This window comes from Theropithecus gelada, unplaced genomic scaffold, assembly GCF_003255815.1.
Source record: "Theropithecus gelada isolate Dixy unplaced genomic scaffold, Tgel_1.0 HiC_scaffold_16030, whole genome shotgun sequence".
Taxonomy (NCBI): domain Eukaryota; kingdom Metazoa; phylum Chordata; class Mammalia; order Primates; family Cercopithecidae; genus Theropithecus; species Theropithecus gelada.
In genome coordinates this window covers 312-16,656 of record NW_020257803.1, presented here as the reverse complement: position 1 = coordinate 16,656, position 16,345 = coordinate 312, and the positions used below count along the sequence as shown (strand labels likewise).

Here is a 16,345-nt window from a genome sequence, read left to right as displayed (position 1 = left end):
CCTCTATTGACAAGATTTCAGTCTTGAGGTTGGTCCTGTTTGCTCCACTGCTCTGAGGAAGCCTCTCGGCTCCTAGGTGTGCAAGAAGCCAAGGGCATCCCTTCCCTGTGAGTGTCCACACACAAGTGCAGGTGGCACAGAGCGTCCGGGGCTGTCGTCAGCTGCTTCTGGACGCCCAGGTGGCCAGTCAGGAGTTTACCGTCACAGCGTCCCGCGCCGCCATGGAAACGCAGGGTTGCTGTGTGGCCGCCGTGGCGTGGCAGCCGTCACCTGCCGGGTGCTAATTGTGCCTCCTGTGTGCCCTTCTCCTCTAGAATTCTCTGGTGGTTGAGATCCCGCCGTTTCGGAATCAGAGGATAACCAGCCCTGTTCACGTCAGTTTCTACGTCTGCAACGGGAAGAGAAAGCGAAGCCAGTACCAGCGTTTCACCTACCTTCCCGCCAACGGTAACGCCATCTTTCTAACCTTAAGCAGTGAAAATGAGCGCGTGGGGTGCTTTTTCTAAAGACGCAGAAACGACGTCGCCGTAAAGCAGCATGGCGTGTTGCACGTTTAACTGTGTGATGTCCCGTTAGTGACGCTGAGTCATCGATTCCCTGAGAAGGAAAGGAAAAGGGAAGCTTTTTTCGGATGCATTTTCCTTGGTCCCTGTTGGGGTTTGGTCGGGGGGTTGCATACTCAGATAGTCACGGTTATTCTGCTTCTTGCGAATGTATAACAGCCCAGGGGAAAACATGGCTCTTCTGCTCCAAAAAACTGAGGGGGTCCTGGTGTGCATTTGCATCCTAAAGCTGCTTCAGGTGAGAAGGCAAATAGGTACAGCTATTTTGCAGGCAACTTTAGGAATAAACTTTGCTTTTAAGCATATAGTCCTGATGTGGTCTTTAAGGATGGTGAATGAGCTTTGTGCTGGGCAGACGTCCCCAACACACTTCTCCAAGGGTAATTTCATCTCCTGGGACCATGGGCATCCACGCTGGGGCACCTTCTCCTCAACCTGCCTGTCCCTTAACCGCCGTGGGAATGGCTCCTTTTCACTAAAAAAAAAAAAAAAATCAGCTTCTGTTTTTAACCTTTAGGGTGTTTTCTTAAAGAAAATACCATTGAGTTTGTTTTTTCAGTCCCTGAACCAGTAGAAGAGAAGGGTGTCCCCCACGCCATCCCGGGCTTCCTTTGTGGGTACAGGCCACACCCCCCAGCTCGGAGAGGACAGAGTTAGCTGTCATCCTGAGTTTTACTGTATTTTGGGTAAGCCTAGCTAACATCAACAATCTTTTTATATCGCTTTTTTTCTAAAAACTGCAGAGATTCCTATCATCAAGAGGGAAATTACACACTGCAAACTGATTGCAAAAGCAGCCGCGTTTTCTTAGCAAAATCGAAGTGTTTTGAAGGTTTCCATTTTCTCTGAACGTAAACAGCATTTGTAATAGATTCTAAGAAAGCCCTCAAATCCCCACGTTCACACTGAACTGCTGGGACTCCCCGTTTTGTCAGGCAAGCTCTAGAAACGCCTCTCAACAGGTGGAAAATGGGGTTTCGCTGTAAAGTCGCTGTCCCCTGAGAGTGTCTGTGAGACAAGCTGTAGCGGGGACGGGCAGCCCCCAGCCCAGCCCTCGCGGGGAAGAGCCTCACAGTCTGGGACCCCCTGGGATTGTGGGGAAGAGCCTGACGTTGCGGGACCCCCCTCGGGTTTACATCATCTGTGCCACCCACACTTGGTGAGCCCGACCCGTTCTTGGAACAAAGTACAATATATCTTACAGAAGAAAATATTTCATCTTTTACTGAAAATATAATGATTGTGTCCTAATTAAACTTCAAGCGTGGTTGACCAGAAATTGAATGTTTTAAAGAAAACCTAGGCCTTACAGAGAAGGACTGCTTTCCAGAGCAGTGCATTAATTTTTTTCTTATTTGCTCGGCACCCGGCAGTCCCCACCGTGGGTTTGAGCAGCACCGAGTTTAGCACAGATCACGCGTCTCAGAGGCAGAAGAAGGGGTGTGTGGGGAGCATGCCTGCCCTTCACAGGCGGGAGGTGGAGGCCCCCAGGACCATGGCCACAGCATGAAGCCGGTGGGGTTGAGCCGCTCCTGCTACCTCCTGTCCACACCCCACCTGGCAGCCGGCCGTCCTGTCCTACCAGCCGCGCTTCTGCCTCGGTCAGCCTCAGCTCCCCTCTCAGCTCCGTGCCCGGCGTGGACGTCTCTCCTGGACCCCCGCCCAGTGTCCCGGCTGCACCCTCCACCCGCCATCTGCCCCAGCATGGCTCAACACAGGCCAGGTTCCCCAGGCTCGCCCTGGGCACCAGCCTTCGCCCGTCCTCCCTCTCTTTGCCTCTGTCGTCTCTCCTCTCCTGGACGTAGCGCCATAGTCCCTGGGTGACCATCCCAGGCCCCCACGAGTACACTGACCAGGCCCCCAGGGGCTCCCCGGCTCCCTGTCACCCCACCTGGTCCTGAGGGCTATGACCACAACTTGCACCAGACTGTGAGCCCCTCAGGCAGAGCCCCCAGGCTGCCGCAGGGCGAGATCCCCAGTGTTGACACTGTGCCTACCTCGAGGCCACTGTCATTGTGGTTCTTCAATAAATAAACGAATGAATGGAAACCAGCACCCACGTATCCGTGTTCCGTCCGGCGTCCCCGCTGCACCTCCTGTCCCTGCAACCCCGGCTGGGTCTGAGGACACCAAGGCCACTCCAGGACCTTCATCCTCCGTGCTGTGCATCTGTGTCTTGGGGTCCAGCTCGGATGGCTTCTTCCACGGGGTCTGAGAGATAGTTGCCAGCTCTGCTTCCGCAGGACCTGGAGTGGAGGCAGGACGGGTGGGTGTGGGTGGAGGACAGCAGGTTAGCAAGCCGCGGCCGGACTCAAAGCTTCTCTTGGTTTACTTTTTCCCTTTTCCACACTGTTGTGTGGGGGGTTGTTCGCATTCTAGGTTTCCACTGTGCCAGTGAGCTTCGGGTCTGTGCGCCCGGGGGTCATGGCGGTGAGGGGCAGACTCTTGGGGTCGTGAAATGTGCTGTTGAAATGCACAAGATGACAAAAATGAACCCACTTAAACTCCAGCTGTGGAATTCCTTTCATGTACACATTTGTAAAATCAAGTCTCATTTTAGGTTTTCCTTCAAAATTGCCATCCCCACAGGCAGGACAGGGAGGCAGCGCGGGGAGGCTGCATGGGGGAGGTGGCGCAGGGAGGCGGCCCAGGGAGGCCGTGGCCTGGCGTCTCTCCTTTCAAGTCAGAAGGTCTCAGTGGTCAGCCTTCGGGAATCACGCATCTGAGTGCAGAGGGCCCCGGGCTCAGGTGGGGCTGAGCCTTTGGTTGATGGTCTGTGATGGGGCCCAGAGGGAGAGTTCTCTTCACCCTCCCTAGCGGGACCAGGCATTAAATGGGGAAGAGTTCCCACCAGAATGTATCAGTTCCATGAACGGAGCGGGCACAGACCTCGAGGAGTCCTGCCGGCCGCCCCTCCTGACATCCCGGGGTGCTGCCCGGTGAGCAAAGTGAAGAGGTCGTCTGCAATTAAAGAGGCTGGAACACACGCACCCACAGAGAGGCTTCCTGAGCGGCTTGTCTGTCACTGTTTTTGTTTAACTGCGGCCTGAATGTAATCCCCCGGAAGGCGTGTTGGGAGGGCTGAGGGATGATCTGCTATCAGGAAGCTTCGCAGTTCCAAGAGGTGATTCCAAAATGTCAGCATTGTAGGTGGAGAGAGGCGAGCCTGGAACATGGGGACCCTGCCCAGGTCTGGTTAGAAGGCGGCGTCCGCGTGGCCTGGAGCTTGCGTGAGGGGTGCACTTACACCCCCAGATAGGAGCAGGCAGTGTGGGGCCACGGGCACTTTGGAGAAAGAAAACCAAGTTACAAACTCCAAATTACCTGCCAAAGTCAGTATTTTTTGAAACAAGAAAATAAAACATGACAAATCACTGGGCCTTGTCAGGTCTTTTTGTCTGAAGTCGTTTTAGTCGGTTATACCTGGAAATGCTTCCAGGGCCCCAGGGCTGGGGACATGGAGCTCTTCCCCCATCAGTGCCGAGGAGAAGCTGCTCCCAGCCCCAGGTCCCCGTGGGAACACACAGCCAGCCCTGCCTCTGTGGGGGTCCCTTTGGTGGCCAGAGCCCCCTTCCTCGGGATACGCGGTCCAGCTGAGGGTCATCCGGTGACAGGGAGTGGCTGCTGTGATAATCCAGGCACAGAAACAGCTTTGACCACAGAATGCGATGTCCGGGGTGCGAGGGCGTCGGGACGGATCTGCCTCAGGATCTGGGGGTCTCTCACGGGGGATGGGCATGGGCCCCAAGACCAGACAGGAGCCAGCTGGAGACTCAAATGTCACGAAGAAGGGTAGATGCACTTCCCGCCCCCATTACTCACCAGCTGCTCTGCTGGCCCTGCCACGATGACCTAGGCCTGAGAATCTCTTTCTGCCTCAAGGGGTAGAAAGGGGAATAGATTCCATTACTTCCCTGTTTGCAATGGATTATTAAATCTAGCAATAGCTGTGGCATTGGTGAAGTGTTGGTACAAAGGGAGCCGGGGTCCTGTGGCCTTGGGTCCACCCCAGTGAAGGTCATTGGAGGGAGCTGCTCAGGGAGTGAGCCATGGGGTGGGGGAGGCTGTGAAACTGCGGTCCCCGTGCACAGAGCGCACCACCCAGGGTCAACAGCTGGGGGCGTGTCTCCACTGGCACTTCCCAGGCCACAGAACCGGCCCCTCTAGGAAGCCTCCTCCAGATGGCGTGGCCCAGGCCCTCAGTAAGCTCAGCTGGGGCTGCGTGAGCTGAGGGGCTCAGAGCACCCTGCAAGGGATCCTCCTGGTTGCAGACAAGCAGTCCTGGGCCACCGCCCGACCTCCACGCCCTCCTGCTCAGCCCAGCAGCCTCCCCTTCCCAGGGGTTTCCCATTCTGCCTTTTCCCTGGACTTCCCGGCTCACTTTGTCCAAGTCCACTGCATGTAAAGCTTGATCCTGAGACAGTGAAGTTCGTGAGGTCTCTGCAGATGCTCAGCGGCCCCAAATCGCGCTTTCGTTGCCACTGGCCAACAGCACAGCCTGGGTGGGCCTTGAACACCTGTGGCCTCTTCCTTTCCCCTCCCCTCACTTGTAGGCACCCTGGGGCTGGGCCTGAGCTCGGCTCTCACTGCAAAGTGACCCTGCCCATTTCAGACACCCAGGCATGGCTCCCATGTTCCCTCATCTGATCCCGCCATCATGGCAGCTGCCTCCCAGCTCCTGACAACGTCAGGTCAGCCCTGGCCTCGCGGTGCTCTGGGTTTCAGCCTTGAGATGGTTTCCTTGTGTCGGCTGTGGGCGCCTCGATGCACCAGGGCCTGGTCGCAGGTTCTTAAAGCAGAGATTCTCCTGGCACCCCTCGTGCGCCCTCCAAGGGCCTAAAACGCAGACGACCCACACTCCATGCCCCGTCCTGCGCAGGAACCAGGGTGGCCTCCCCTTTCTGCAGTTTGTAGGGGTCAAGCCGGGCCCCCCACACTGATGTTTCAGCCCAGCTCTGCCCCAGCTTAGAAGTCCTACCTGATTTCAAACAGAGCAGATGATGCTGACATTTCCAGCCCGCGGTGTGGCCTGCGCCGCGCTCCAGGTGGCCACGGGGCGAGGAGTCTGGAAGCCCAGCTGCCGAGTGTGTCTGTGGCGGGAGCTGAGCTGGCCCCACCTGTGAGCAGTGGCCTGTGGGCTCCTCATCCCTGTTCTACTGAGAGCCCCACAACCACCCGAGGGAGGGAGGCAGCTTTTATTAAATTTCAGTTTTGTCGGTTGCCTCACTCTTCAGACAGCGAGTGAGGGAGGGGTGTTCTGATGCTCACTGTTGATGCCGTAAACCTGAGGGAAGGGAATTCTGTCACATGCTGGGGGGTGCCGGCCCCACCAGACCTCCCAGGAGACCTCCCCAAATGTCCAGAGAAGGGCTCCAATTAAAAGGGGAGCTGGAGATGTGCTTGCCAAAACCCCTACCAGCAAGACGCCAGGCATCCTAGCCACCCGACACTCAGGCCGTGCGTGTCCTCAGAGCCTGTTTTAAAGCGGGAGGGATTTGGGGTGGAAGACAGCTCCTTCAGAAATCAGAGATGAGAGGAATAAATTAGGGAACTAGCGTCGGGATCCAGACTGGTGTGGAAGAGTCCACAGGACTCCGCATCCGACGGGCGCGCCTGGGGCTGGGCGAGTCTGACTGCAGAAGGAGGATGGGGCCAGGAGCCTGAGACAGGACGAGAGGGCGGGAAGGGGCTTGTTTAGAAATCTAAGGGCCATGGGCCACCAAAAACAAACCAGGAGGTGTGAGTCAGTGGGGAGGCTGGGCGCCAGGAAGCCTGCGCCCCGGGACATGCGTAAGGCAAGAGGAGCACCCTGAGCTTGGCGACGTTGGCCGTGCACCTGGGAGGGACCCACCTGTCCACGCGGAGACGCTCCCGGACCGATGCATCGGCCATGCTGCTGCCCCACTGTGGCTCCGTGGCTCCAGCCGGAATGGGAAAGCCTGGCCCCGCAGAACACGGAGGGCCACCCAGGCGAGGATTGGCGAGAGCTGACCAGTGTGTGTTTCGGCTTATGTGGTCTGTGGGAGCGTCCTCTGTCATCAGCCTAGTTGGGCAACAGATCCTCCTTGCCGTGCCCTGGAGCAGCATGGGGCCGCCCCACGGCCCAAGGCCCCCTCGCGCTTCCCCTCGCCGCGGCCGTGTCGTCCTGGCTCCGTCACTGCCACCCGAGACCCCCGTCAAGTCACTGAGCCCTGCGCCTGTTTTCACACTTCTGTGTGTGTAGGAAGCCCCCCACCGATGTTGCTTGGGGTCGACGTGATAAACCTGAGGGAAAGGGAATTCTCTCACCCCCACCGACACGCAGGATGGGTGTGAAGGCAAAGTGAGATCATGAACAAAAGCACTCGGGCCCGTCCTGGGCTCCTCGCCGGGGTTAGCCGCGGTTGTCGGCCGCCACGGAGCTGCGGTTTCAGCCTGGAGGTCTGTGGCGTGCGTGGTTGGAAACAACTCACGTGGCTGTGGCTCCGGAAGAGTGTGCCTTCCCGGAAACCTTGGAACATGCTTCGGCAGGAACGCCAGTGAAGAGTTGGGGAGAGAGCACGAATTCCCAAAGGCAGATGGAGTTCGGAAGGACCCTTCTCTGTCTCCCGTCAGGCGGTGCCTGGTTGGTGCAGATTCACCCCCTGGTGTGCCGTGGGTCCCTCACCTGCTCTGGAAACTGATCTTGGCTCTGAACATGAAGAAATGATGCCCGCTCAGCCTCGAGGGACAGGGGAGAGGACAGCTCCATCGGCTGTTTTCTTTCATTGTTTGAGAAAAGTCATGCCTGGAGGAGTCATTCCTGGTTGTTTATGTTGATGGCAAAACTTGGACTTTATTGTCGTACAGCAAACAGAAGACAATCCGATCTTTGTTTTCCAGGGGTTTAGACTTTGAACAAAACCCCTTTTGTCTAGTACTGTAGCACGTACCTCGTAGAGTAATTCAAGCTAAACACTTGAGGCTGCGTAAAAATGTGGGCCTGGGGGAGAAGGGAACTGCCTTGGGATCATTCCTTGCTGTGCATGGCACCTGCAGCATGCAGGGAGCTCGGTGTTGGATCTCCCCGCCCCCAACGCCACCTGGGGACCAGATGTTACTGTGGATGCAGGAAGGGGGTCCGGGGAACCGTCTCAGCCTTCGGGGCTTCCGTAGTGAGCACCACCGGCTGGGCGCCTTGTAAACAACAGACATTCATTTCTCATAGCTCTGGGGGCTGGAAGTCTGAGTTCGGGGCTGGTATAGTCAGGTTCTGGTGAGGACCTTTCCAGGTTGCAGACAGCCAAAATCCTGCCATATCCTCACGTGGCAGGACAGGCAATTTGTCTCTTCCTCTTCGTGGGATGACAGTCCCATTGGATCAGGGCCCCGCCCTGATGATATTGTTTAACCCCCAGTTACCTCCTGCAAACCCTGTTCTCAAGTAGAGTCACATGGATGGGGGTTAAGGCCTCAACATGAGGTTGAGGGGACATGATTCCATCCATAGCAGTGACCCCACTTGTCTAAAGCCAAAGGGCTGGGCCTGCCCCTTGCCCCCCTGCCTGCCCATCCCCAGGTCCCCGTTCTTGTCCCCAGGCCCCCCCGCCCACCCCCAGGTGCTCCCTGTGCTGCAGACAGAGTCCCCAAGGAGCCAGGAGCTGCAGGTCACCAACCGCAGAGGAAGCCGACGGGTGGGGCAGGCTCGTGCCGATTTTCATTCTCAGATCTTGTCACCTCTGTCTTATAGCAGAAGGGGGCCCTGATCTGGGAGCCATGAAGACCCCAGCTGTCCCCCAGGAGCCCGGTCACACCAAGGCAGCCAAGGGGACTACGTTGGGAGGAGGCTGCGTTCGGGGCCATTAGGAGCTGTGAGGGGCCCCCAGGTCCGCCCTAGGTGAGGGGCTCTGCCTGTCCTGGGGCTGCATAGATCCAGCTGGGGCTTTAGAACTGGAACCGTTCGAGGAGCTGCGGCGGGTGAAGCCCACTTATGTCCTGGCTCCTGTTGCCATGTAGAGATGGGAGCCCATTTTCCAGGCTTGGGGTTCTTTAAAGAGAGGCCGGGATTGTGCTGAATGCTCTCTGGCCGTGGTGGGGGCTTTGGGAGGGAGGCCCTGGGGAGAGGCTCTCCCAGCTCACTGCCTGCGTCTTTGGCCAGAACTGGCACCTGCACGGGGCCTGGAAATGTCGTGCTCACCTGGGGCAGAAGCCTCCCTCCAGGATTTAGCTCCCGACGTCACTGCTATTGAGGCAGAGACTCTGCAGTGGCGTCAGGGAAAAGCTGGGCCCCAGAACAGCACCAGGCATGGGACAGGCCCTCAGTGCCTTCCACGGAGGATGCAGTGTGAGGCCTGGGTCTGCGGGGACGGTTTGCCTGTCAGCTCTGCACACCGCTGACCGCTGTGCGCCGCCTCCACAGACAGTCCCCGTGAGCGATGGGGCTGCTGTGGACGCTGGGGCTGCCGTGGACAATGGGGTAGCCACCGTGGACAACGGGGCTGCTGTGGACGCTGGGGCTGCCGTGGACACTGGGGCTGTCATGGACAATGGGGTAGCCACCGTGGACAATGGGGCTGCCGTGGACACTGCAGCCAGCCTGCCCCGTGGGAATATGCTTTGTAAAGCCGGCAGGTGCTGAGGCTAGCGCTCGCCTTCCATACTCTGCTCTTTGTAACGAGTTTCATAAACTCACCCTCAGGTGATTGGCGTTTCTGGTGCACCGTTGCTTAGCCTGAAAGTGAGCTGCCCTTTTTCTGAGCCCACCCGTTTGCCGCCTCCACCCCAGCCCCACGTGGTTGATGCTCCACCCCAGCCCCACGTGGCTGACGTCATCAGGAGGCAGCCAGAGGCCGCCTGGCACAGGGTTAGCCCAGAACACGTGCTGTCCGCGTGAACGGGGCCCGTGCGGCTCCCTCCACGGGCGAGACTCCCAGGCTGTTGTGCAGACGCTCGCTCATTTCCTCGCTGATAGGATGCGTCTCACGAGGCTCTGATTTACAGCACAGGTGTACGTCTTCCCTGAAACCCACACAAAAAGCACAGCTTAGGCCAAGCGCAGGTGCAGTATGTTCGTGCATTTAAGCTTCTTAGATGCTGGGATGTGGAAGCAGCCGTGTGGCTTTCCTTTGCTTGTGAAGGTGAGTTTGCACTTTCCAGCTTCTCTCTGTATTGAGAAGGCCACAGCTCTCTGGGGCTTGACTTAGCAGAGAACATCCCGCTACATCCTCATGGGCCAGCGGGTCAGGCGGGGCCATCCAGAAACATCCTCCGCGGTTGCCGGGTGCCAGGTGCCTCACGCGTCCCTGCCGTCCACGGCCCTTTGTCCCTGGCTGTGCTTCATGTCAGTGCCCCTTGGGGCAAGGACAGGGAGATGGGGGAGTCACCTGGGGAAGGCCCGGCCCTGGTGGGTGGCAACTTTGGAGCAGCTGGGATGGCACAAGACGCTGCTGCCAGGGCCGAGAAACCATCCGGCCAACCCCAGACTTGAGCCGGACCTCACGGGCAAGGCTGAGAGAAACCGCCTGGGGACCCCAGCCCAGGGAGGGGCACTGCAGCAGGAACAGGAGCAGACACCTGCAGGGTCAGCCCAGGCCACCTTCCAGTGCGGTGACCACACCCACAGCTCACACTGCCAAGGGACCAGGACTGGCTCTCCAGACTCACAAGATGCCATCATGGGTGGGGCACATGCAGCGACCCCAGGTTTCAAGTCACTGCCCCCAGCTCCCTGCAAATAGCTGTGGGCGGGAGAGGGGCAGCGGGCAGGCACACGAGCTTATTCCTGTGAGGAGCGTGTTGCCACAGCCTCTGTGGGCTGGAGCCCCGGGCCTCAGAGAGGGAGCGCCTGCCTGTGGGTGGGGGGACGGGAGCTGCCAACCTGGTGGGGTCCCAGTGAAGCATCCACTCGGCCTTCTGCCTGCCCCTGGGGGTGGTGGACACATCAGTGCTGGGCCTGCTCCGAACCCACAGGGCAAGCGGCCGGGGCATCCCGACACCACTGCCAGCCGCCAGCATCCTGGGGAGGTGGGTCATATGTCCCAGGGCTGTGTGTCCCTCGCCACCACGATCCTTGGTCAGGACTTCCCCAGGAAGAATCCAGTGGCTGGAGAGATGCGGGGGTTAATGCCGGCGCCACCACGGTTTTAGACGGGCGGCGTCTGCACCGTGTTCTTGGCGTTCTCCGGCCAGCAGCAGCAGACACCACCCGGTTGCCCTGGCCCGACGGCTCTCTGGCATCGCTGGCCTTGGCCCGTGGGGCGGCTGATTTATGGCCACTGCTGTTTATGGGACAGCTGTGCTCGGGGCCTTTAGTGTCCGGCAGAGCTGGCAGGTACCAGTTTTTAAAGCGCTTGGGGGACATTTCACAGAAGAGGCGTGCTGGCCCCCGTGCCTGGCCACATTTCTGGGCCCTGGCTGAAAATCCCGTGCAGCGGAGAGAGGATCCCAACAGGGTATTAATTTAACCTTCCAGCCACGTGCTTTTACTAAAGATCATAAACTCTGAAAATTACCGGCCAAATTTAGAATGGAGCCTTGGCTGTTGGGGACATCAGCCTCTTCTGAGCAGGAGAGACGTGGGTGCCCACCAGCGTCTCACTCCCACATCTGGTCCTGTTTCCAGCGACCCCTGTGCCTCTCAAAGGCACAGGCCTGAGTTCACAGACCACTGGCCGAGCCCTGCCTCTGGGGCTCCCCACCGTCTGACTTTGTCGTGGACTCGTCGTCTGTGGATTTACCACATGCTTGAAGCTGGAACGGCAGGAAGGGGCAGTTCCTGAGGCCCAGCTGCCTCCGCAGAGTTGGTGGGGAGGCCATGGCCTGAGGCCAAAATGCGTCACCTGGATGAAAATGACCCCAGCCCTGTGGTCTCCAGACAGTGGCTAGAGCCGAGCCCCACCCTCCACAGGCACCGCCTCCCGCCGCCCCTTCAAAAAGGTGTTGCAGCCCACGGCCCAGATATTCAACTTTCTAATATAAAGCGAGGCCTGTAGGGTTTCCCAATCAACATGAGGGCGCCTTCTCCTCCACAGCCCCCCAACTTGCACAGGCAGTCCTGGGGCTCTGCCCCATCCGTGAACCCTCAGCTGAAGAGGACGGCCCCAGAGGTGGCCACATTCAGGTGGCTGGAGGTAGGAACTTCCCCCAGCGCTGCCAGGGTCTGTGCACCTCCTTCAGCCCCAACTAAGGAGAGCGTGCGGGGCTGAGAGCACGCAGACCCTCGTGCGCCAGGCGTGAGCGTTGTCTTCAGATGGGACCAAGCGGGCCTCACTGTTGTGACAACTGAATGTGACGTCTGGGGTGTAATTCCAGCCCTGACCCGGTTCCGGGGGTGTAATTCCAGCGTGACCCAGTTCCGGGGGTGTAATTCCAGCGTGCCCCGGTTCCGGGGGTGTAATTCCAGCGTGACCCGGTTCCGAGGGTGTAATTCCAGCATGCCCTGGTTCCGGGGGTGTAATTCCAGCGTGCCCCGGTTCCTGGGGTGTAATTCCAGCCCTGACCTGGTTCCGGGGGTGTAATTCCAGCGTGCCCCGGTTCCTGGGGTGTAATTCCAGCCCTGACCTGGTTCTGGGGGTGTAATTCCAGCGTGCCCCGGTTCCGGGGGTGTAATTCCAGCGTGCCCCGGTTCCTGGGGTGTAATTCCAGCCCTGACCTGGTTCCGGGGGTGTAATTCCAGCGTGCCCTGGTTCCGGGGGTGTAATTCCAGCGTGCCCCGGTTCCTGGGGTGTAATTCCAGCCCTGACCTGGTTCCGGGGGTGTAATTCCAGCGTGACCCGGTTCCGGGGGTGTAATTCCAGCGTGACCCGGTTCCGGGGGTGTAATTCCAGCGTGACCCGGTTCCGGGGGTGTAATTCCAGCGTGACCCGGTTCTGGGGGGTGTAATTCCAGCGTGCCCCGGTTCCGGGGGTGTAATTCCAGCGTGACCCGGTTCCGGGGGTGTAATTCCAGCGTGACCTGGTTCCGGGGGTGTAATTCCAGCGTGACCCCAGCGGCGATTGCAGGACGGGGTGGCTGACGAGGCTGGGGGAGCGCACCTGTTCCCCCTCCCCTGCCCTGGGCACCACTGTAGAGGCAGCCCCTGGCCTCGTCCTCCAAGCTTGACAGCTCAGGCCGCACTCCCCGCATTCTCTGTGGCTGGACGTGCCCTGGGCCAAAGGCTGGGGACGCCTGGGCTATGGAGCCCCAGGAAGGCCTGGCAGGACCCTCAGCAGAGTGTGGCTTTATGGGCCCTGGTCAGTGAGCTGCAGGCTCTGTCCTGGGAAAGCCTTGCAATCACGATTACCCTGTGATTTTCTTCCTGCCTCCTGGACGTCAGCACCTCCTGGTCACCCACCCCATCTAAAACCTCAGCCTCCCTACTCAGTGTGCAGGGCGGACGCTTTAAACCTCGGCCTCCCTACTCAGTGTGCAGGGCGGACAGTTTAAACCTGGGCCTCCCTAGGCAGTGTGCAGGGCAGATGATAGAAAGATTTGAATGAGTGAATGAAAGTAGGGACTTGAAAAGTCAGCACAAAAGCAACAAAATGCAGCAACTCCACTGGGAATCCCTGGGTGGAAAGCTCTGGTTGACTTCCTTCGGACTCAGAGGCTGGTGAGATTCTACAGCCGGGAACGGCCCATATGGGTCAGTTCCAGTGTGGCGGGAAGGTGCCTTGGCTACACAGATGACTCGCCCCTGTGCTCACGACCGCCGGGACCTGTGGTGGGAGCTGCAGGGGAGGCTGCACTAGCACAGGTGCTCCCATATCCCGAGCTGCCCGAAAACGCCGTATCCATCGGTCGCAGCTGCTGGTGGACTCGTCGGCACCCAGCTGTGGTGGGGAACAGCTGCATGGACTCGCAGGCTCAAGCCCGGGGCTAAATATTTTCTCTCGAATTGGAGATGCTTTTGTTTACTGCAGGAGGCTGCTGGACCCTCTGCAGCGGTGAGTGTTGGCACCAGGAGCCTGTGTGCTGGTTTTGGGGGCCACTCATAGGCCCCAGGTGGTGATGGGAGGGGAGTTTCCCTCCCTGTGGCCGACCCTGCTGCCAAACAGGATCCACACAGCATTTGCCCAGAGCAGCGCCGCACGTCTGTTAGGAATTTGCGTGCACCATTGCGAGAGCTTTAGAGCCACTGAACCGTCTGATGTCTCCTCTAAGTAGCACGGGAGACCTAAGACCAGCAGGAAAACAGCAACCGCAGGAATGCCGGCCGGGACCGCCTCGCTGCTCCCGCTGACTGCACGCCTGCCTGCTTTCTTCCGAACACTCCTGCAGAAGCAGGCACAAAGGCTGGGGTGGGCGCAGGCTGGGAGCCGGTGTCGGCTCTGGCCCAGGCCTGGTGGAGTGACCTTGGAGACCCGGTGCCTGACCTGTAGGCTCCTCCCCACAGCCCTAGACTTCTAGGGAGGGCTGGGTGGGAGAAAGCTCTAGAAACTCAGGAGCCCCCTGTTTCGTCCAAGGCTGCCAGGTCACGGCCTCCGCACAGCCCATCGCTTTAGAAGGGGAATCCGGAGGACCGTGGAGGCGGTCCAGCCTCCACGACAGTGTTTTTCTTTCGCAGTGACGGACGGCTTCTCTCCTGGAGCAGTCATTCCCTTTTGCAGTTGGATTTTTACTGACTCCTGAAAGCCGTCTTGTTGTGTATTCGAGTTTACCAAATGTGCAGACATTTATCAAACCGAGTGTTGGGAGCAGAAATGCCGTCATGCATCCAAGTTGAAATTTTCGCTTTGATTCTTGCGAATCCACAGGCCCCTGGGTCCAGGGCTCCCACCGCAGTTTGCAAGTGGGACTTTCATAGCACGTTAGTGCTGCAGGAGAGTCCAAGGAAAACAGTCCTCGCCAGTATTAGAACCAGCTGCGACTCTCGGCCGATGACTCACACCTTTTTTTTTAATGGGGTGGGAGAACCAGGCAGGAGACAGAGGGACCCAGTCAGGGCCCTGTTGGTTTTGCGGAGGGTGTCCCAGACACAAGCCTGCCTGATCATACTTATCTGCAAATCTGCAACTGGTGTTTATTTAACTTCTCTTTTCCTTCTCACAGTTCCAATGATAAAAACAGAACCCACGGATGATTATGAGCCTGCTCCAAACTGTGGGCCAGTGGGCCAGGGGTTAAGTCCTCTCCCAAGACCATACTACAGCCAGCAGCTCGCGATGCCACCTGACCCCAGCTCCTGCCTCGTGGCCGGCTTCCCGCCCTGTCCACAGAGAAGCACCCTGATGCCAGCAGCCCCCGGTGCGAGCCCCAAGCTCCACGACCTTTCTCCCGCCGCCTACACCAAGGGCGTCGCCAGCCCGGGCCACTGCCACCTCGGACTCCCGCAGCCGGCCGGAGAGGCCCCCGCCGTCCAGGACGTGCCCAGGCCAGTGGCCACGCACCCCGGCTCACCCGGGCAGCCGCCCCCGGCCCTGCTGCCGCAGCAGGTGAGTGTGCCTCCAAGCAGTAGCTGCCCCCCTGGTCTCGAACACTCACTCTGCCCCAGCAGCCCCTCTCCTCCACTCCCGCCCGCCGCCCAAGAGCTGACCTGCCTGCAGCCCTGCAGCCCAGCGTGCCCGCCCGCCACGGGCCGCCCGCAGCACCCGCCGCCCACGGTCCGCAGGGATGAGTCTCCGGCCGCCCAGCCACGGCTGCTGCCAGAGGCGTGTGAGGACAGTAGTCCTAATTTGGCCCCTATTCCTGTAACGGTCAAGCAAGAGCCTGAAGAGTTGGACCAGTTGTACCTGGATGATGGTGAGTGCCCGTGGCCATGCAGATGTGGTCTTGGCCCGGCGTGGCGGCGTGAGCTCACGGAGGGGCCGTGTGTGTGCTGCATGTGTGGCACGTGTGGAAGTGCACCGAGGCCCTGGGCTGGGTGTGGGGTGCGTCCTCCTGATATAAAGTGCCCCCGTGTGGTGCCACGGCATCAGCGCCAACTGGGGTGCCCGCCGCGGGATCGGCTCCAGTGATCATGCGTGGGGCCCCTGGCGGGTCCCGGGCTGCAGACCCTCCTACAAGACTGTCCCGGGGTCTAAGGCTCACGTTGGGTGCCCAGGTTTACTTCTGCAGCTGAACGTGGAGCCACGCGGCTCAGGCTCAAAGCCCTGACCTGCAGGGGGACCAGCGTGGGCGGTCGGGGCACTCTGGGTGCTGCCTGGGTCCTGTGAATGGCTTGTAGACAACAGCTTAGCCGAAGTGATGAGCACGTTACCCTGTGCGGTTCTGTAAACACTTCTAACTGCCACGGCATCCTTGCCAGGAGCTCGGGGGACGGCCGTGACACCGGGGGCCCTAGACTGTGCCTTCAGGCCCCAGGCGCAGGGTCTTCCCCGTCCAGCCCCTGGGCTCACACAGCGCGGAGACGCACCCAACACCGCGCGCTCGGGCTTGTTTGGGAAGGAAGTGGCCTCACGTCTGTAGCCAGGCGGGTGGTGTGGGGAGCCCTGAGCGCTCAGGCCTTTCTGTGAGGAGTGGTGACCGAAGGTGCCATGGCGTTCTTGGCGAGTGACCGAAGGCACCATGGCATTCTTGGCGAGTGTTTACATCTCGAGGCGCAGCCCGACTTGCTTGCGCTGTGATCAGTGACACGCCTGCGGCCGTGGGGACCACGCGTTAGAGGGCGGTTCAGCTCATGTTTTCTGGCCCACTCCCTGCCCCGTGGTTTGGGGTCCAGGTGAGCCTCGGCCTTCTGGGGAGGGGGCGGCATCAGCCCCTCCTGACCTGGGGGCAGGGACTCCCGGACGTCGGGGGCTCAGTTTCCATCTGCTGGGAAAGGGAGTGAGGCCTCCCTGCTGTTTCCTGATGGAAGGCTACAGGCTTTTTGAGGAGAATGCATGCAAATATGTTAGCCCCCAAAGCAT

At 59.5% G+C, this 16,345-nt stretch overlaps 1 protein-coding gene across 1 annotated transcript; it reads left to right on the top strand.

Moving 5' to 3' along the window:
• Positions 1-314: 314 nt before the first annotated feature.
• Positions 315-15,239, top strand: LOC112617321 (nuclear factor of activated T-cells, cytoplasmic 1-like; the record flags this gene model as incomplete). The annotated part of the gene is made up of 2 exons (XM_025374080.1): positions 315-447; positions 14,550-15,239. Coding segments are annotated over 2 exons (823 nt in total), but the record flags the coding sequence as incomplete, so codon positions are not given.
• Between the last annotated feature and the right edge of the window lie 1,106 nt (positions 15,240-16,345).